Source organism: Gasterosteus aculeatus, chromosome 14, assembly GCF_964276395.1.
Source record: "Gasterosteus aculeatus chromosome 14, fGasAcu3.hap1.1, whole genome shotgun sequence".
NCBI lineage: Eukaryota > Metazoa > Chordata > Actinopteri > Perciformes > Gasterosteidae > Gasterosteus > Gasterosteus aculeatus.
Window position 1 is genome coordinate 8049075 of NC_135702.1, and position 21845 is coordinate 8070919.

General features: G+C 43.6%; 1 protein-coding gene across 1 annotated transcript; it reads right to left on the bottom strand.

Annotated features, from left to right (window-relative positions):
• Nucleotides 1-326: 326 nt before the first annotated feature.
• On the bottom strand, nucleotides 327-20151 carry lrrc75bb (leucine rich repeat containing 75Bb). The gene is made up of 4 exons (XM_040198184.2): nucleotides 19703-20151; nucleotides 14796-14924; nucleotides 13090-13202; nucleotides 327-3579 (listed from the first exon to the last, which is right to left on the bottom strand). The coding sequence occupies exons 1-4, from the start codon at nucleotides 19982-19984 to the stop codon at nucleotides 2979-2981; spliced, it is 1125 nt and encodes a 374-aa protein (XP_040054118.2). The 5' UTR covers nucleotides 19985-20151; the 3' UTR covers nucleotides 327-2978.
• Between the last annotated feature and the right edge of the window lie 1694 nt (nucleotides 20152-21845).

The following is a 21845-nucleotide window of genomic DNA, read 5'->3' on the forward strand; positions in this document are numbered from 1 at the left end:
CAATGTTTGGGTTTTCCCCCCTTACATGCTCTGAGGTGGCCGAAGGTGTGAAATTAAGCAGGTTTTTAAGACCCCAATTTTTGAATTAATTAAACAAAGCGAAGTGTTTCAGTTTTGTCCCTATATGCACTTAGAATTGTATTTATCTGTATTTATATGTCATTTGCAACAGTAAACTACATATACTGTGTACTGTATACTGCTTAAACCTGCTGTTTGCAACCTCAATGTCTGCAGGAGTCATTTTGTGCAAGACAATGCAAGATAATTAGCAAAAGCATTTTTCCTTTGGACGTCAATTACAAAAACTCCATTAAAGGCAAATGTTATTTGAACTGTGTTTATTTTTTAAGCCACAACAGGAAAACACAACTTTCACTTTAAAAGCAAGCCATGATTAAAGAAGCCAAATCAAAAAATAAATATAATTTTAAAGCTGATTTGATCCTGCCAGTGATTTCCATGAAGGCCGATGGTTTGTCTGGTCAAATTAAAAAAAAGTTGCGATAAAACGTTTATTTTAGGATGTGGGTGACTGTGTGTTTTTATTTCAACGTACCATGAAAACAAAGCTTGTGCACACAAGGACGGATTTTTTCTTAAAATGCAAATGAGTAAATATTTAATTTCTACGATCAAAGGTAGTGATTTACTCTGCAAGTCCACAACACACATGCACACACTGTTAATTATGCACACAAACACACACGCACACACAGGCCACCACAACCGTCCTGCTCATTAATATCCATCTAAACAGGCAGATTCTTCTGAATAATAGCACGGAAATAGAACAGACCACATTAGAGAGGCAGGACGAAGTGGGCAGTTCTATTCACAAGCAGTGATTGTTTATCCAATCTCCCCCAAAAAAACAATCTCAAAGTCGATGGAATATTAATGTGCATGTAAACACGCATCTCCATCTGTGTGATGTTGCGCTACAGTTAAACAGTTTAAAACAGTATTAAAAAATGGGCTCTATACATCTACGATAAACAAAAAAACACTAGTCAAAAAGACACAGTTTTCTCACGTCACAACAAAGATTTATGCGCACGCTGCAACACCGCAGAAGAAAAGAGAGAAGCGGAGCTGATTGAAATTGTTTCAATGTATTAGTGAGCATCTTTCTTGTGACTGACAAACCGACGGCGGGCCAGACAAATCCAGGGCTGGTCCTATTTTGTGAAGAAAAAAATAGACCCGCTACTCGGCATCTGTGACTAAAGGGTGCTGACAATAATAGAGGCAGCAATCAGTTCATCGGCAGCTCCCCCACCAGCCGTGTGTGTGTCGCCTGCATGTGTGTCTCCGCCGGAGGTTTTTATCTCAACACAAGCTGCAACGTCAGTATGCTTTCAGTGTGCGTTCAGTATGTGTTCAGTATGCTTCAGTATGTGTTCAGTATGCGTTCAGTATGCCTTCACTATGCGTTCAGTATGTGTTCAGTATGTGTTCAGTATGGGTTCAGTATGCGTTCAGTATGGGTTCAGTATGTGTTCAGTATGCGTTCAGTATGGGTTCAGTATGGGTTCAGTATGCGTTCAGTATGCGTTCAGTATGCCTTCACTATGCGTTCAGTATGCGTTCAGTATGCCCTCACTATGCGTTCAGTATGTGTTCAGTATGTGTTCAGTATGCCTTCAGTATGTGTTCAGTATGGGTTCAGTATGGGTTCAGTATGCGTTCAGTATGCGTTCAGTATGCCTTCACTATGCGTTCAGTATGTGTTCAGTATGCGTTCAGTATGTGTTCAGTATGTGTTCAGTATGCCTTCAGTATGTGTTCAGTATGGGTTCAGTATGGGTTCAGTATGCGTTCAGTATGCCTTCACTATGCGTTCAGTATGCGTTCAGTATGTGTTCAGTATGCGTTCAGTATGCGTTTCGTATGCGTTTAGTATGTGTTCAGTATGCCTTCACCATGCGTTCAGTATGCGTTCAGTATGGGTTCAGTATACGTTCAGTATGTGTTCAGTATGCGTTTCGTTTGCGTTCAGTATGCGTTCAGTAAGCGATCAGTATGCGTTTCGTATGCGTTTAGTATGTGTTGAGTATGTGTTTAGTATGAGTTCAGTATGTGTTTAGTATGGGTTTAGTATGTGTCCAGTGTGTGTTCAGTATGTGTTCAGTATACGTTCAGTTTGTGTTCTGTATGTGTTCTGTATGCGTTCAGTATGCGTTAAGTATGTGTTCAGTATGTGTTTAGTATGTGTTAAGTATGTGCTCAGTATGTGTTCAGTATACGTTCAGTATGTGTTCAGTATGTGTTAAGTATGTGGTCAGTATACGTTCAGTATGTGTTCAGTATGTGGTCAGTATGCGTTTCGTATGCGTTGAGTATGTGTTCAGTATGTGTTTAGTATGTGGTAAGTATGTGTATAGTATGTGTTTAGTATGTGTTCAGCATATGTTCACTATGTGGTCAGTATGTGTTCAGTATGCGTCATTTACTTGTAATCACTGAATAGCTTCCCAACAGAAATAAAACAACTCTGGAATCATCTTTTACATGAACCTAATCTCAACGCAGTTGAGCAGGAAAACGTGAGTCCGGATAAACCATTTCTCAAGTAGGACATTTAGTTACTTTAACTTATTCTGACAGCTGCAGAAATGGGACAGCAAGAAGGGGGACGCTGTCGGAGGGACCAGCTGGATAAATGTGCCCCGGGAATGTGAATTCATAACGCATTCATCAACCGCTTTCCTCGAGGTGCCCTTGTGCAAGGCACTTGACCTCAAGAGGGCAAATAATGGGAAACGGCAAACGTGCCGGCTTCAGCTTCTCCCGGACAAGTGAAGTTCAAATCAGAGATGGATTCACGGCGTCGATACAAACCACGGAGCGGCCTGCATCCCGTTGCGGAGTTTCCGTGTTTCCAGAGGGACGTACAACACAGTTACTGGTTATTTGAAGGTGATACTGAGGGACATGAGGGGCAGCCGGCTTAAAAGCAAAGCAGCTCCGGCCGATCACCTCTCACAGAAGTGCAATGGCGCACTTTTTGACACTTTAACTCCTCCGAAGCCCCAGGCCCGAAGCTCCAGACTGTCCTCCTCCTCCTCCTCTTTCTCCTCCCCCTCCTCCTCCTCGTACAGACTGGGCTCCTCCGCAGACGTCTCCATGTTTGGGTTGTAGCCCCCGAAGGCCTGCGCCTCCCTGTACTCGTAAATGGTCGGGAGGCTGCTGCGCAGACCGAAGCGGCGCCGCAGGGCCACGAGCAGCGGCTGCGGCACAGTGAAGATGTCCACGTTGTTGCCCAGGTCGACCCAGGCCAGGCTGGGGAACCTCTTGGGGTCTTTCACCGCCTCCGTCAGGTCCTTCAGGACGGCCGTCGTCAGCCGGTTGCCGTTGACGGCCAGTATGGTCAGTTTGGGCAGCGCGCCGAGGCAGGGCAGCAGCAGCCGCAGGCTCTCGTCCCGCAGCTCGGTGAAGCTCAGGTCCACGGCCGACACGGGGCCCGCGGCGCCCTGCAGGTAGAGGGCCACGCGGCGGACGTCTCGGCCAGAGAGCGGGATGCCAGACAGGTTGACGACGTCGCCGGACAGTTTCTTCTTCAGGGTGGTCTTCAGACTGGAGGAGGAGGAGATGGGGAAAAAACAAACACATTCATTTCAATTTGACCACTAGTTGGATCTCCGAGGCACGGAGGTAATTATTCAGCGCCAGTAGTTAGTTTTACAAATCTCTGTACAGGCAAAGAGTCTTTAATTAATGGTACTGGACTATTGATTTAAACGTTTCTATAATGGGGTGCCACAATTTGCAAAGTACGCAAAAACCCGCCCCACCCCCCAAAACTGCATCCACAAGTAGAGCGCGGAGAGAGTAGCACTCGATAATGCAAAGAAGAGAATTTGCATTTAAATGTGTCCCGCTCTGAGTTCCCAAACTCGCTCTCCGGGGCTAAATGTCATTTACTGAACAGCACAAGCTTTTTTCTGTTTCGTGTGCCACTTCTTTCCCCGTAAAGGCAACTGTAAGTCACCTCTCTCAGTATTTGAGTACGGAACAACCGTCAGACAGCCTAATTATGTAAATAAATGATTAAAAAAACACAGTGAGCAATGCAAAAAAGAAAATGTTGCTCTGCAGTCAGGGCCAATTAGCAACGGATATGTCACCTGGTTTTGAGCCGAGCATGTTCTCCGAGGTATTGTGGGTGACACACGAATAATTGGCTTGAGCTGATGAGCAAGTTCCTTTTTTTCATTTTAGTTAAAAATGTATAACTCTGCGCAACAGACACAAGTACAAAATGGAAGACGATGGACGGACGAACACAGAGAGAAAGAAACGAGGGCTAAAGGTGAGTGATCTTCTGGTTCAGTCCAAATGACAAATACTGGAATACGACTTCCCCCACCGAGTCGTTAGTTTGTATCCGTGTGGTTAAATATGAACTGGAGAGAACAAGTTTACACGCGTGTCACAACAGTAACACATTTAGTTCCTTTTTTATCTCCATTTAGACTCAGAGGGAAGACATCTGCCAAACAAGTGCAAATTTACGGGATGTTTGGTGGACTTTTTTGAACAAATTAGACAAACGGGCAAAAAACCCTTTCTCTTTAAAGGTTTATCCTCCCTTTGTTTCAGTCCCGCCTGCCTCCTCGGCCGTGGGGAGGATTATCCTTGTATCGCTCTCTCTGTCGTCAGGCTTCGGCTGTGCTCTTTACATCTGCCACCCTTCCTTCGTTTAAGGGGAAGAAAAAGATCTGTGGCACACAGAGGCGGTGATTCGCAAGATATTGATTCCAGGAGTAGGCTGTAATTCTTCTCTCCCACCTTCATATCCTCACTATTCCTCAGTGCCTCTCGCTGTCTTGATCTCTCTTCTTTTTCTTGGCCAATTTCCTCTCTTTTATAAATCGCTGTCTGTTTTATTTTAAATTTGATCTTCTGAAGCGTCGAGCCTTTCAGCTTTCTACTTTGAATCACTTACTGAACATTTTAAGGCTTTAAATAACAATGTTTTCATTACAAATTCATCCGTCTTCGACCAATAACTGAATAATTAAACATTGTTCCTCATGTTGCCTCTGAAAGGTTGTGAGAAAATAAACGTCATTAAAGCAAATTCCTTAATAATATTTTTATTCATTATGGTTATGTATGCATAACCTCTGTCATAGTGAAACACTGATTCATTTTTAAAGTCATTAAAACATCATAGTTACAAGGTTCACGGCCATGCTGTTAGCATTCTAACAGCTACATATTCTATCATGCTTTAGTTGGCTCTTGAACAGTTAAGAAATCCCTAAACGTATTAGAAATCCATCTAATCTTATCAAATAATTCATTATAAAATAGATTTTGATGGACTTAATGCCAATCTGACTAATGCATTAATTGAATCACCATTTCAGCACTCAGACATTATTGACTGTAGCACATAAAAATGCCAGGAAAGTGATTGCATTTGCTGCGTCTTGGCCCACTCGCCCACTTTTTACTGTACCCCCGTGCTGCTTCTGCACTTCGCTCTAATGAAACAGATTATGGGTATTGACCTTTGTTCCCTTGGACGTATTTATAAGGGGGGGGGGGTTCACTACTTGAGCCCTCCTCTGTGTTTGTGTGGGGAAGAGCTGTTTTCATGACACCGTCAGGCAGCGAAGGCAGTGGCATTGTAGCCGAGTGGGTGGTGCAAAGGGGAGGGGGGACTTAAATGTGATTTTAATGAGACGGAGCAAAGACGACTTCAGACTTCCTCGCAAATCCTCTCCCTATCGGCTCCGTGGGCACAGTTCCACCCACAGGCTGCTCAGCTGGCCGCCGGCCCCGGAGGGAGGTGGTGGGGGGGGGGCAAAGCTAGCATTTCTTAAGCCACGGCGCAAAACGATAACACCACAAACAACCATACGTCTCATCTCGCTCAGTGTGACGCTCGTAGGCAGAGGTTCACTGCCTCTTGGACTGGAACACACATAACTTCAAAGAGAAAGAGAGCGTCCCCTGCATCGGGACTAATTTAAAAGAAAACAACTGAGAAAATCTATTCATTGACATCTGGGGAGCAAACGATACGACGGCGCGGGAATCTAATAGGAGCAGACTCTCATATGTCAAGTTATTGGCTGCTTAAATGTGGCTTCCTGCAGAATATCAACTTGTTTTTCATGGATCGTCTTTCCTCGGGAATGTTAACTTCTATGCAGTGAACAAGGGTTCTTGCTGTCCTACAATTATGTGAACCCCAGAGGTGGGAAAAAAAACATCTGTTTTTTATCATTTAAATGGAGAAAAGTTCAGAACAAATCGAGAGAATGTTTCTTTTTTAAATGTTTTAATGAAACAGTGTTTTGAGATCCACTGTTGAAGAATCAATAATAACATTTGCATTCCAACTGCATTTGATAGAGTTCATAAGAACTTCACAGTGACTTGATCCATCTACCAGTAATATCAGTAATATATTCAGACATGTTCACATTTATTCTACATGTTCATTTACTGTGGGATTTAATATAATATATATAATATAATATAATAAATGTGCGTAAGAAAGAGTAAAAAAGTATGGTTCTGTAAAATAAACACATTTTCTTTCTTTTCTTTTTCATTTAATAAAACACACTAGAAACGATTATAAATTGTAACTACGAGCATTATTAACATCCATATAAATGTTAATGAATTAAACTCAAAGCTATTTTAGTAAATGCTCTAATTTGGTCAAATGCAAAAATGATCCTAAAGATGCATTTTAAATATGAAGCTAGTGCCACCGTGTGACTTTGGTTAGCTTAGTTTAGCACAAATATTCAAGTTAAATGTTAAGCTAGTTGGTTAGCTTAGCAAAAATATGCATATTAAATACAAAGCTAGAACCAATAGGGTATTAGCTTAGCTTAGCGATAGAGATCAATAAATATGCAGCTAGTACCAGTGGGTGGAAAGGTTAGCTTTACATAAAGATGCATGTTGATGCAAATCATTAAATCAGGGGTCTTCAACGTTTTTCAGGCCAAGGACCCCCAAACTGATGGCGAGATGGAGCAGGGACCCCCTATTCTACAGAGTTTCGTCCGCCATCTTTTATTTTTGAGCTTTTCGCTTTTACGTGAGCATGAACGTGATCTGATTGGCTGGTGCCTCTGCTGTCGTATCAGCATGAAAGATGCTGTGAGTGAACCGGTGCCCAGCTTGAGAGCTGCTGTGGGAAGCTGGATGTGTGTTTTGCGGACTGAAAGATAATGTCTTCTCCATTAATTTAACTGTTCGCTACAATATTTTGGATTTATGTTAATGTGTAATAATAAAGAAGACAATAAATACAATTCTGATTCTGAAGACATTTAAATTTGTTGAAAAAAAATTGTCTTATCAACCAAAAATTTCGCGGACCCCCTGTTAAAGACCTCTGCATTAAATTAAAAAAAAACAGCAGCAGGTTTACTTAGCTTAGCATAAAGGTACAATTTACAAAAGTTAATGAAATTCTCTTCAATAGTCGAGTAATAGTCGAAAAAAAGTCAGATCAGAGATATATCCAATAGTGTAGTGAGGAGAAACTCTAATATCTATTCAAAAAGTACTTTACGTTTAGCATGCAGAGAAATATGTGACTTATTTCAGGCAAATGAAATAATAGCACTGGACACGCTGGATGTGGATTTTGGGACCCGTAAGATTGTTGGGGTCAATGTCTGCTTCATCAACGACCTGTTTATTCCTTGGATCGATCTAAGCTGTTTTGCCTCCAGTCATTTACATATACATATATATATAATACATTCACGGTAGTCGGGCAGAGAACCTGTAAAGGGTTTAATGTAAAAACTCTTACTTGAAAAGTGAGTTGAAAACTGCTCGTTTTATTTCCATTCTCCTGTTCTTAATGTGCCTTCAGGAAATGTGATACGGAGCTGAACCAGTTTGCTCAACTCAGTTTTAACCCCAGATATGCGAGTGCCTCTGTAAGGTTTTCGCTTTTAATGAAAATACTTTACAGTCACTCTGAGCAAAGAAACAGCCTCGTCTATGCAAATGCCACCGATGCTTCTGCAGAAACTGCAGTGGGAAACATGAACGTGGTGAATGCATACATCATCCAGTGTCCTCTGGTTTCATGGGGATAATGGCACATTTTCTGTGAGGGAAAAATAGCCCCCGAGCTCATTTGGATTTGGATTAAATTTCAGTGCAACACTTAGCAGATGGGCTGATAAAGACTTCCTCTATTGTACATCGTCAATGCAGCTGCTCCGGGCTGTGCAGCGCTCTGACGTCTCACATCAGTCCCCTTGATGCCGGGAAGCCAGACTGCAAGTCTTAAGCAAAGCAATAATGTTGAAAAGAGAGATGACAATAATGACATAATTGGAATCTGACAGATTAAAATCTTAGGCAAAATCCCCAATTTACAAATGGCTGCTTTCAAAAATCCTTGAAGATGTATGAAGGAGCACCATTATGCTCATCATCTTTTTTCTACAGGTGTGATGGTGGAATTTGAATGAGTGCGAGAGAAGGACAGAGATGGTGTTTGGCTTTCAGCTACTCCATCACACGACTCTCGTGGGCTCTCTGGTCGTGAATGTGGGAAACATGCCGAGCAGCTCAACCCCAACTCATATTCCAGAGAACTCAGAGGGGAAAATAATATTCTGTACATTGCAAAAGGAGAGAAACGAGAGGAGAGACGTTCCTTCTCTGCTACGCAACATGGAAATGACATGGATTACTTTTTATTGTACGTGACATCCATCCAAAGATAACAGCATATTTAGGCCGATGTGCGTATGTACTGATTATAAAGCCTCCTGGTAGAGAATGTTCCATAATGCAACTATGCGGCGTGTAAAATGCAAAATGTACTCCATGGCCGCGCTATAAATTCCCCCCAATGATTGATCCGATGTGACAAACTGGATGCTTAGGAGAAAAGAATCCTGCAACAGGAACACAGAAAACACTTTGCATTACATTACATAACCGTGTAGCGTGGAGGAGTATGCCTGTGTCTGCACAAACACAGATCGAGGGGCTCGATCACGGGGGGACTGATCTGCACCAACCTGAAAGGAACGGATGGGACCCACAGATCACCTACACCAAGAAAGTCCTTGTTTTACATTATTCTCCAGCAGCAAGAGCCTTATCTCAGGTTCGCATTAAAGATTCAATCAATACGAGGTTAAGAGAGGTCCGATCCCTGGATAAAAACTCTTAAAATTCTCTGACTTGAACTTGTTCTAAAATGGCTGTTTATATTAATGACACCTTTGACCTGTGTTTGCCGATCAACACATCTAATCTTTGTAATTATTTCATTACGGCCCGGCGGCCGAGCTAAAGACCGGAGCGACTGAGGCTGAGCAGCTCTTCCTCCTCCCCCTCATCCTCCAGGAAACTCCGTCTGTACCGCGGGAAGCCCTCAATTATTCATAGACGAATACGCTGGCTGGATTTTTAAGTCGCTATTAAAAGTGGAGGTCAACTACAAAGCAAATTGAGCAGAGTGCAGCTGGTAGTCAAGTGGAATACTTTGTACCTGAATGGAAATAAAAGGAGCGAAACCAAACCTTTAAAAAAACACAAACAAATGTCTGTGATTGCGTACTGCTAAAAGAATATTTTTTGCCGTGTTGTCAGACCTTCACCCTCGCCTTAGGAGACGACCTTGGAGACGACGGGTCAGGCCTGTTTGAGTCAGAGCCTGTTGGGCCCCCCTCGGTGCTCACCCCGGGGGGTCTGACTCAGCTCCACAAATAGGTCATTCACTTCAAAGGCAGAGACACGCGGCTCGGTGCGCGGATGCCACATGTACAGTAACTGCGTCAAGAAAGAAGACAAAGCAGAGCAGCTCGCTGACGGACAGATTCGAGGAGACGACTTATTGCTTCTCTCATGTTATTCTTCATGTATGAAATTCAGGGTGTTTTTTTTTCCACCCCTCTGGAACAAGCCACAAACATGCATGGAAACAAAAATCTATTTTTATGGGTTGAATATACCAGCTTGTTGTGGATGTCGAATACATAAAAAAAAACGAATTGTGGGATAGATTTGAAAGGATCGGGCTGCAGAGCCAGCTTGAATCCAAAGGTGGTGGGCGGGTGCATTAATATTGCTTTGGTTCTGGAAGGATCGTGTTATGGAGAAGGGCTCAAAATAACCGCGAGGAAGAGAGGTAGAAGGGATTTCTTCAAAGATTAGAGCAAATTAGCAGCAGCAGGGAGAAACTGGAGGGAGAATCCCAGCAAGCAATTCTCATGGTGATCAGACGGAGAAAAGCCGTCCAAGGATCCAGACTAGAAATAGCGTTGGAATGTAGTTGTCATAATGTCCCAAAAAGTTTCACTACTCAACTAAATGTAGCTCAGATGACGACTTATTCGTGGGCTAATGCTTGTTGGGTGCAAATCAGAAAAGAGAGGACAACGTGAGGCACCTTTTGAAGAAATATTTCGGCAAGTGAAGCACCTTATCGAGTGAGAATTTGCAGGTTTGGGCCGCAGCTGCAATATGGTTTTATAGCATAGCATTTTGAGCAAGATTGAGCAAGAATACGCCTGCTGTCATGAAAAGGGGCCAGGTACCAGATTCATAACGCTGCAACTCTGCAGAAAACAACTGTGTTTCTCATTGTTTGCATAATGAAGCAATTATAACAGTATGTTGGAATGTCAACACATGAGGTTCATGTTGCTTGTGAATGTTGCCGTTGTATTTCACCATGTTTGAATAGTGCAACATAAAAAATGACATCAACTCTTACCAGATGTTGTTTTTTGTGCTACGCTTTTGAAATTGCAAAAGAAACACATCTTGCAATGTTTGCTGCAACTGATAGAGCTAAGTTGGGTTTATATGCTGATTACTCTCACCGTCAGTTAGCCAGCACTTAAATAAATCCTGTCAGCTATTTAGCTTCACAGCATATTTTTACACTCACTCAAATTAAACAAAACAATTCCAGATGCACTTAGATTTCCCTCAGTACTCGGAAAACTACACACAAGAATTGAGTCATCTTGAATCACAGTAATTTCGTACTTTGTACTGAATGTCTGTAATAACGGTCATAAGGAGCGTTCTCGCGTCATTATCATGCCTTGGAGTAAAGACAACCAAGGAAATATCATCCGCAGTCACTCTCATCTCTTCAAAATATGCGGCAGTGGCAATTTTCAACATCATAAAAAAGTAGGAGCTTTATTCATCTGAAATGCAATAGCACTTAACGTATAAGTGGTACAATAACGTTAAAATCTCCACAGAGGACTCGTCAATTCTGTGCTTCTCAGAAACCTGGTGCGTTGCTTGTGAGAAAAAAAGGATATTGCCTTCATAGTAAATAAAGTGTGACACAACTTTACAGTTACATTGTTATAAGAGCAACTCGTGCCGCACTAATAAAGGTTGATACAGAATTTACCTCTTTATCTCTTTAATATTTGCAACCAAACATATATTCCATGAACACCATTAAATCTACATTTTCCATTTCTACATCGATCGAATAGACTTTTCGATGCCACTTGATGAAAATAAGAACGTAACAATGCAATAACGGCTGTATGAGAGCTTTTGCATTCCTAAGTAGGAAGAGATCAAATTCACGATCGATTTGAAGCGAGTCGGAAAGAAAGAGGGAAATGCGTGACTTCTAATCAGTAACCTCGCATTGACTCCACCGCCCCCCCTTTTTTTCCTCTACATACGACAGAGCGTTTCCCCAGAGCCTCCGACCGCTCTGCAGGGCAACAGTGGAGCAAAATGGACTCTCGCGAAGAAGAAGAAGGGAAGAAAATCCCAGAAGGGAAGAGAGGAGAGGAAGAAAATCTATGCGAGAAAGGTATTTTTAAGATGGGAGGAATGGGGGAGCCAAAAGGTGAGGGGGAGGAGTGAGAGAGAAAAGCTCACTATCAGAGAAAGCTGTGAAACCATGTCAACTATGTCCGAATGCTGAACATGATCGCAAGATATTCATTTCTGTTAGCTTTAGTTGGCCTCACATTCACTGAGGAAAGAAAGAGTAAGTGCTGCGACTGGATTCCTGCAGTGCATGCTGGGAGAGAGACGGAGCTCGCTAATGAGCGCGCCTGGGTGAGTCGGCCTTGTTGTTCTGTTGAGTGTTATTTCGAAATACCGCAACCGTGAGATCGGGGCGGGAAGTTAAGTCGAGCTGTCAAAAAAAGCCCCGTTCGATGTGGGTTAATTGCTCGGGGAGAAGGAACCTCGTGATCTTCATTAGTTGTTTTTACTTTTTCCACAAATTCATCTGTTACTTATTTTGAATTGAACAGCGCAGAAGTTCTACAGTCACAGTCAGTTCGACCGTCTTTCTGTCGCTCCAGTATGAGCGATCGGTGACCTCTGACCCCTGCAGTTTAGTCAGTCTGGCAGTTAGGATAATGGACAATGGCCCAGACGGCTCAGTCAAGCACCTCGTCTTAGTTTTGTCTCTAGATTTTTAATAGAAAAAATGAAATGCACAATTTAATCCACATTTAAACCAATCACATTTATTTTGTTGTTGCTTTTAATTGTCATCTCACCTCGTGATGATCAAAATAAGGATGTGGCAGAGGAGGAATCTGTGTCATCGTCTGACCTCAAACTAACGTTGCTCCAGTGATATAATGGCATCTACTTTTTCTCTGGTTCTCCCAATCAGTTTACAAATAACATAAAATTACATTTTACATTCATTCAGTCATCATTTAAACCATAGGGATTGTTAAACAGTAAATCAAATTAAGCAAGATGGTCAGACTCTCCATTATAAACAGATATAAAATTGATAATAGGTGATAAAAACTAGGATGACGTCTCCTGCATGTCTGGCAGTGCCTCAAATGTACTGTAAATAAAGAGGAATAGTCCACCTAAAACATAAATGAACACACAAATGAGAATAAAAATGTTTAAATGATAAATTAGCAACAGTTCTTCTTTCAAACAAAGCGTTGGGTAAGTGCGTCTCATAAATAACTGTAAGAGGACGTGTCCCAAACTTCCGAGATGGTGTGTGGCAATAAATAAGTTGCGCTGATGCTCGTGGGGGGAAGATGCGTCTTGTTCCGAGTGATGCGTCAGGGCAGCAAAAGGCAAAGAGGACCTACTCACCAGGCCTGAGACTTCCTCCTGGGGACGCCCTGTCTCGTCCACTTGGAGTGAGGGGTCAGGTGGAAGATCAGCTGGCGGCAGATCTTGTTGGTGGACTTGAATGAGTCGGTCTCCTGTACGACAAACACACAAAGGGCGAATGACGCACAGCTGATGCACATTTAGTCACACGACTAAAGGTAACGTAAGGTAAAAAAGGTGCCTTTGGATAATCAGGGTGAAAGTCATTCATAAATACTGGAGGTTTGATCTTCCTCTTTTTCTTCCTGCAAAGTACAGCGGTACGGATTTAAAGAAAAAAAATGTCTTTCTTGTTCTTCGAGGGCAGCTGCTTCAAAAGGTTTCTACCTTGAAAACACATTAATTTATTTCCCTTTTCGCTCTTTCTCCACGTCTCTTCTTCATTCCCTTCTCCCACCTACATCAGAGACTTTAAACTGAATGGGTTGCGCTGACCAGTGTAAATCTAATTAGTCGTACAACACAACAACAAGTAAAAAGGCAATGTGGCGTGAGGGAAAAAATAGACTCATTTAGCTGGAGGCGATTAACCATTTCCGCTGCCGCTTCCTTCTCAACAACCAACAAAAACAGGCCTCAAACTTTTTCAACCAGTTGGATGACAAACAAAATCACTAAATTCTCAAGCGATCTTCGATAATCACGGCGCTGCAAAGCTGAGTGCATCCAGAATAAATCTGGGAGCGGACGACCATTAGCTTTCAAACATCCATATAGACTCCATAGTCTCTAAGTCCTGACTCGAGTTTATCGTCTAAATAAATATCAGCGTGGGGGACAGAGGTGGGCTTAGGGGCAGCTGCCAGGCCTTAAATCCTCTCTACATCCTCGTCACGTCTGACACAGTACGCCGCCGCGGGTCGCAGCCTGTCAGACGGACGCTGCCGGCTCCTCACTTTCCCAGCAGTCCCCCCGGCCTCCCCCCCTCGCCCCGGCCCCCCTCACCCCCCCCCGCTCGCTAAAGCAAACCGGTTGATTATCAACTGACTCGATATGTAAAATAGTAGACTGTAAGATAGCAGTGATTTTATTCCTGCAGGATGTTACCCCCGTTCTTTTCCTAAGGGAGACAACTGCCGACCTGAGACGAGTGTACTGGCTGCTGGGTCCGTGTTCTCCTTCACAGTCGGACTGAATTAGAATTTTAATATCTTGGATTTGTTTGCCGCGCTACGAGCGGATGAGCTGGCTCGATGAATCCAGATCACTGGGGCACACATAAGCATAATCAAAGCGCTTGTCAAATTGATTTACATATAAGACTAAAGTTCATTTTTTTTAAGACAAATATGACACCTGCAGGCTGCAGCAATAAAGACGAGTGGCTGGCTTCACAGCACTCAGTAGACTCAGTTTGACCCCGCTGACCCTCTTTCCCCCCCGTCAGGACCCTCAGTGCTCTCATTAGTCGAGCCAAGGCCGCGCTGACCCACTATTGGCCGCGGCCGCCAGCCCGCGCTTTCGGGTGGGCGAGCTTCTGTCTCGGAGCACATCTGCTACCGTTTGCCAAAGTGTCCAAAGAGCACACAAGCGGCAGGACGGACCGACGGCGCGGAGCCAGATCCTGACCCGCGGCGTCCCTTCGGCCCTCCCGTTCAAATGCAAAGTGAACTGTGGGTGAACACGGCTGAAAACATGATGCCTGTTAAGACACTTTGAGATGGAAGTAACCGTTGGATTCTCACCCTTTTTGGACACTGCAGGTCCCGGGCGAGACTGAGCAGCAGCTCGTGAGAAATGGGGTCCACCAGGTTTAGAAAAGCAGCGTTCTTGTACAAGATTTCATTGAGCGACGTTCCCTGGAGCCCCAAATCCTGAGAGAAAAGTAGAGAGAGGAAGATGTTAACTGTTAAATCATCCAAGTCGGAGCCGCGTTTAATTAAATATTGAGTTGACGTTCCATGGATAGTTTAAGAAAAATAGAGAACATTTATGAGTTTCTTTCATCATCCCCTTTCATCTTGCCCTTTTATCATACTGTGATAAGTTTCTGCTTTCAGCGTCTTCTGTTTACCGCCAATGCTGCTGATTAGAGGAAAGTGTGTGTGTGTGTGTGTGTGTGTGTGTGTGTGTGTGTGTGTGTGTGTGTGTGTGAGGGACGTGGGGGGGTAAAGTTTCAGTAAGATAAGATAAAAGCAGTGTGGTCGTTCTTCAGATGTTACAGCTCCTGCGCTGCAGTGAAGAGAACAACACTCACTTCTGGCTCCTCTTATCTCATCACCTTCACTTGTAATTTTTGGCTCAAGGGACTTTCTATTATTTCCACCAAACACGTCACTGAACCATCGTTGCGATTCCACTTAAAAGCACTTCCACTTTCTACCTTCAATCGTCAGCATTCGTGGGATAAAGATTCAGTGATGTGAAGGGCGGAACCAGGACACCGGCCCAGGTGATTCAGGTACTTTTATCCTTTTCAGGAGGTTTCTCTCTGCAGAGACTGTAAATATTTTGCATCTTTAAGTGACACTTTGAGTGCTGAGGAGCTTTAAGCCTCGGGGGAAAGATACCGACGCAACAAAAAGAATACAAACAACAAACTCAAAAGAAGGGAAGACATGAAACAAACAACAGATAATAAAAGGCAATTAAAGGAAGTGTCTTCTTTTTCAGGAATAAAGCCGTTAAAATATTTGTTTTCCCTCCACTCATAAACGTCGTCGTGTCTGCTGCTCCTCGTGAACAAACATGTTTAAATCCATCGTGTTCTTGTGAAACTGAAGCTGAGCACTTGTCAGATCCGTATGAAGTGAAAAGCCTTGGCAGGCTGGAGGTGGAAGCCGTGTAAAAACTTGCTATAAGCTCTGACAGCCCCGCAGCACTTAGACAAAGAGGAAAGCTCCCATCAGCATTTTCTCCTCCTCCGGGCCTCTGCGTTGATTCATTACAGCGGAGCGCTGTGGGATTCCCTGACGCTGGACCGTCCTCCCTCCAATAAACCTCATTCAGCACAGACCACGCTGGTCCATAAATGGAGGCAGGGAGGATTTTGAAGATTAAATTGCGATGATGATGTGTGTGATACGTGGTGCAGCAGCAGCAGCAGCAGCATCGGATGTGAGCGGCTGAAACGAAGCCCATTTAAACAAAAATCCACACATAGATCGGATCCTGTAGATTCATTTGACTGATTGCTATTACACCTTTCGACTATTTGTGCCCTCCGGTCGCACCACAAGCGTCCTTGTGGAAGCTGCATGTGTAATCAGACGTCACAGAAAATAAAGCGATGAGCTCCAAACGGCAGAACATCATCCCACACGTGCGGGTTCATCACAATCCACTTAAATATGTTGCACAGTGTAACATATTCCGGTGCCACAGTTTTCTCTTTCAGTGGAAGTAACCTGTGGCAGCTGTCAGGTATCCAGTTGTGTTTTCTTATTTTTTCAGCATTAGATGTTCTTTACAGGTTCGGATGAAACGTCGTGAGATTTTATACAATCAGTTAGAACTGCCTGGCTGTTCTGTGAATAATAAGAACTGATAAGTGATTCACAGACGCAGATGCCCCACCAGCAGCAAATAGGGCTTTTGGCAAATATAAATATATATGGCAAGTAGGACAAGGTCAAAATGTCAGCTTAGTCAAATACGACGAGACATATGAGGAACACTTCCTTCTTGTATAATCTATGAGAACTGGGTGCACTCTACTTGATGAGGAATTTTGCTCACATTACCACGGTCCCATTAGCAATATGTCCTTTAAAAAAAGTACACATTGTACTTTTATCCAAAGTCATGTTCTATCCAAATTTCTATTTAAACTAAATAAATCTGCACTTTATTGAAATGTAATTAGCTATTTACAAAGTGAGTCTCTGATGTGCACATTCATGTCCACCACATATTCATCATAAGTTGTAGTTGGGTCACATCAGAGTGACCGAAACTAGACCTTTTTCGCATGATCTTAGTTATAGCACATGCTGAGTGCGCTCTGCAGGAGCCATTTGTTATGTCTGCGTACAACATGTTTGGATTGGGAACCGATCTCAGGTTGATCACGGGTGGCGGTGTGTGTAAGCGTGGCAGTTTACATCTGGGGAACGGGTACAACTGACATGGGTAACGATGCACGGCGTTTTTCACCGCTGGTTAAGACACACAGAAGGGGACCGGGTTATGTAAAGTCGTGTATTATAATGTGTGCAGAGCAAAGGACGGAAGCTGGAAGCACTGGAATCTCTGTGTTAGCGAGAAAGGAACAGGACCTCCTCCTGCAGGAGTGGCTTACTGAACTCACCACTCCTTCGAGAAATATAATCACTTTCATGCTTAAGGTCAGATGAGAAGATGAACCATATGTACAGCTTGCACAAAGCTACAGACTCAAACCAACACATGGCCCCCATGTGGACCGATTGCAGCCTTTATGCTAAGCCATGGTAAGCCTTTCATCCAACTTCTATTAAGAAAGTGAATATATGTGTTTCCCAAATATATCAAACAACTTGATTAATGTGGGTCGGGTAGCTTTGACCAATTAATTGGTTTTCATGAACGTTTACCTTTGATAACAGAGAGGCAAACCTCAACTCCACAAAGCTTTTATTGGATGATTAAAAATAAACCACAGAGGCACCACAGGTTTTGTGTTGATGGATTTTAAGTTGAAAAAAATAAACAAATGACTTGCGTTGTGACAGCTAACCCCAGACTTTACACACTACAGAGAGCACCTCAGTGTCTCCTCCATCGCTGCACAGTGGTTACTCGCTGCGCACGCTGTCGAGTGCAGTTGACAAGAGTTTGTGCTGATTCTTTGTTTATTAATTCAAGATCCCAAACTAATTAACTTGAGCAAAAGGGAAGATCTGTCATAGAGATGCAGCCGTACGCTATTGGTTCCTCTTTCTTTGCCCAATGTAAAAAAATTCATCTTCCAGCTTCCATCATCTCAAGGTCAATATCTCGGAATCCCTCCATCTCTGAGAAGAAAAGCTGCTGGTTTATCCCACCCTCCCCGTCTTGAAGTATTGTTAGTCAAGCGTTTGGCTTCGGCCCCGACGACATAAAACAGCGTTCGGCCCATCTGGCTTCGCCTCACTGAGTGATGGACAGCGCCTTCGTGCTTCGTGAGCAGTTTAAATGTGCAGCTATGGTGGAAACTGCCCTGCTTGCCGTTGACGTATTGATCTTTACGATCCTTTTCAGAATAAGACACGGCGAGCCGACGGGCGTCTATAACGAACAAGGGCGGCATCGTTTAGCTCTAACTGGAAGACGCGCCTGCTATCCCTCCAGCTTCACGCAGACAGGAACCTTCATGAGGAACCTTTTACATGCTCATGAATGGATTCCAGCCTACAAGTGATACAAATCTACCTTCAAATCCAACTTCTCAGACACCTGTAGCCTCCTCCTCACCATTGCTTCTGGTTCTAGAGGACCGGATGTAATTTATTCCGCAGCATCGTGCAGATGGGCAGGGAGTGTGCATGGCAGGAGAACTGCTTTTGTCTGAACTTCCAAACTTCTCTGCTTTGATCAACATACGGCCACCAGAAGACAGTTAGAAAGCTCCAGCTGAGCTAAACGTTTTCTTTATAATTCTCCTCTTTGGATAAAGCTTCAGAAAGTGAGGATTAGGACAAGGGAAAGTGTGCATGGAAAAAAACGTGGAAGGCATGAAATAAACATGCATCATCACGCTGACCACAAGGCGTGTTTGAACATTACTGGGCAACTGGGGACGTAATAAAGCCTTTTAACAAGACCACATTAGAAAGAATTAACTGTGTTTGAGCTGCTTATGCACGTTAAATATTTAAAACGTATTTTTAACCACGCTTATTTGTACATTTCAAAACCTCCTTTACTTAATGGCTGAAAAAGACAGCATATTTCGCTTCGGCATTTTATTGACTCAATATATTCCTTTTAACCTGAAACGACCGTGTTACTAAGCGGCCTCTGGCTAGTACCATTTGTTAGAAAAATAATGCGGCAATCATTCACTTGGGAACACAAAGTTTGTTACATAAGGAATAAAAGTAAGCAGGTCTTTTTGAATTGGTTTTTGGTGCCGGGCTAACACAATATCCCCAGTGTTCATGTTGTGGGGGGGTTGATTGAATATTCAGAGGCTGAACTCTGCCTTCCATCCATTTCTTTTCAGATTAAACAGGTGGTTGATTTAAAACAGAGTCTCATTATGAGGACCTCGTTTTTTCCTCTGGAATATTAAGTGTTTATGCCAGGGAAGTTGAGAAGAGAATGATTAAATGACTAAACCTTGTTTTAACACGCTGACACCTGCAGACACACCTGCTTCATGAAAAGTGGGATTTTTTCCAATGCGTGACAACTGAGCTTTATTCATTTTTCAGTATATTTGTGCAGAGAATAAATGTCAGATTTATTTGAAATATGGTGAAAAAACAACTGCATGAACGTTACATTACATACACGACATAATCACATCACGCGTGTGTCAGTAAATATAAAAGCCGATGATAAATATAAGATAATAAATAAGTAAAATGCTTCTAAACTCTTTTTAGTCACAAACGCACTTAAACCACGTCTCTAGCTCCCAAGTCACAGTCTGACGGATCAAGACATCAAAACAACGTCGGCCCTTTACCTTCCTCAGCAGTTTGAGCACTTCGGCCGCCTGCTCCATCCTCTGCTCCCGGAGAAGCCTCTGGATCTCCCGGATCCACGCCACCCGCCCGACGTACGGGCTGTGGTGGCTTTTGCGCAGCATCCCCGGGAGCTTGTCGGACTTGAGCACCAAGGAGGTAAACAAGAAGTCTCTGGCGCCACTTCTCTCGCTCTCCGCCGGGTTGTCATTCCTCTGGCGTCTCCTCTTGGACACTTTGGTTTCCAGATCGAGACTTCTCTGTCTGGTCAACTTGGAACCCATCACTCCCGGGAGGATGCGTCGGCGGCGGCGAGAGGGATGTTACAACGCGCAGCCAAAACATGCCACCTCACACGCGCCCACGCACTGGAATAAGGCGTTAAAGTTTAAAGAAGCAGTGTCGTGAAACAACGACGTGTGTTTCTCACGATGTCTCAACCCCCCCCCCCCCCCTCCCCACCCCCCCGCACCCCCATGCCTGCAATCCGTCCATGCACCGCCTGAGCTCTCCAGCATCCTTTGCTTTGCGCGCAGCTGGCGCGCTCCTGAGCCAATCAGAGAGTCTGATATCTGCTCAGCTTCACAGAACGGGACATTAACTGTGGGCTTGAGATGGAGAGAGGCTTTAATCATTTTGGATCAATTAATTTGTGGCGATGCGTGTTTAGCAACAAAAAACTCTCTGTCTGAAGAAAAGGTCGGTAAATATGAGGGACGTGTCTGTTTGCTCATCGTGGAACCAAAAGGTATGAAACAGTTGGGTCCATAAACAGCAGATGAGAACACTGCATGAGACCGAAACTTAACATTAAATACTAAATCGCCCATTATGACATGCATAATTGAACCTTTTTTTTTCAATCATAAATTAAACCCAGAAAATGGAACATAAAAAGTACTAAGAGGGTTGATCCATGTCACAGGGATGCTGATCAGAGGACTAAGTTAGACAGTTTACTGAGTGGGACCAGTGGGGTTGAGTTCGATGCACGGAAACAGTAATGGTAAATGGACTGTACTTGTACAGCACTTTTCTAGTCTTCCGACCACTCAAAGCGCTTTAACACTGCATGACATCATTCACCCATTCACACCCATTCATACACTGATGGCAGGAGAACCACACACAGTGACACCTGCCCATCAGTAACTAACATTCACACACTGTAGTCACAGCTGCGATGTTGGGTTAAGTGTCTTGCCCAAGGACACATCGGCATGCAGGATAGCAGGGCCTGGGATCGAACCGAGGAGGACAACCGTGCTCCCCACTCACCCACACACGCCCTGCATCCCCATCCTTCTGGTGCCATATGGTCTCACAGGCTCTGTCTGGATCTTTAGGATTTCACTGCACACCTCAGTATCAGGGCGGAGGATTTGCTGGATTGTCCAGGTTCTTATTTTTTCTCACTGTATTCTCGAGACTCTCGAGTGAGATCATGTGAGCGACCGAGCTGGCAGGCGTCAAGAGCCACAGATTTTCAAATAGAGGGTTTTATTTACCTAAAATATACACAAAGGAGAACTTTGCTAATCGGTGGCAAAACAATGATGACTAAAACTATCAACAGCACAACAACAGAAACCTTTTACATTTAAAGCGATCACCCTCGATGAACACAAACGATGGTCTCTTGAGGAAGTTCTTATCGTCCGTAAAGTGAACAAAAACCTCAACCACATTGTCAGATCAGAAAAGGGTAAAATTACATTTCTCAGTCTTGTAGAACGTCACATCGGAGAACGTATAAGCAGTTCATTGCAATTCTCTGCTACAGCTGTTACAGCTGTTAACTGTAATCGTGACTTTTTATCTTGTGTCTTCAGGCCGACTGCAGGATGTTGCAGGACGTGAGTTCACAGCGGCAGGAGAACATGCGCAGTACTTCATGAAGGAGTGTTTCATGATATTTGGTATTATCTCACAGGCTGCTCGTTCTGTTTCTCGCTGCATGCCAGTGTCCCTCTGTGTTTTATGTGCAACCATTTAATATTCAAGGGCCATCATTTGAGAAATCCTGACATTTTCGCTGCGTCTCACGGCGTTGTCCTCCAGCAGACGCTGTCAAGCCAAAAGTGGGACTCATATATCTCCGTTGAGGTGTTTTGTGGCTCAGCTTGCATGCATTCTGCATAATAA

Bases quoted from the DNA above. Each gene is read 5' to 3' on its own strand.
- lrrc75bb (XM_040198184.2), bottom strand. From the start codon at position 19,984: ATGGGTTCCAAGTTGACCAGACAGAGAAGTCTCGATCTGGAAACCAAA. The intron at 13,203-14,795 runs GTGAGAATCCAA...TTTGTCGTACAG, and splicing joins ACCTGCAGTGTCCAAAAAGG to GAGACCGACTCATTCAAGTC. The intron at 3,580-13,089 runs GTGAGTAGGTCC...CTCCTCCTCCAG, and splicing joins AGGAGGAAGTCTCAGGCCTG to TCTGAAGACCACCCTGAAGA.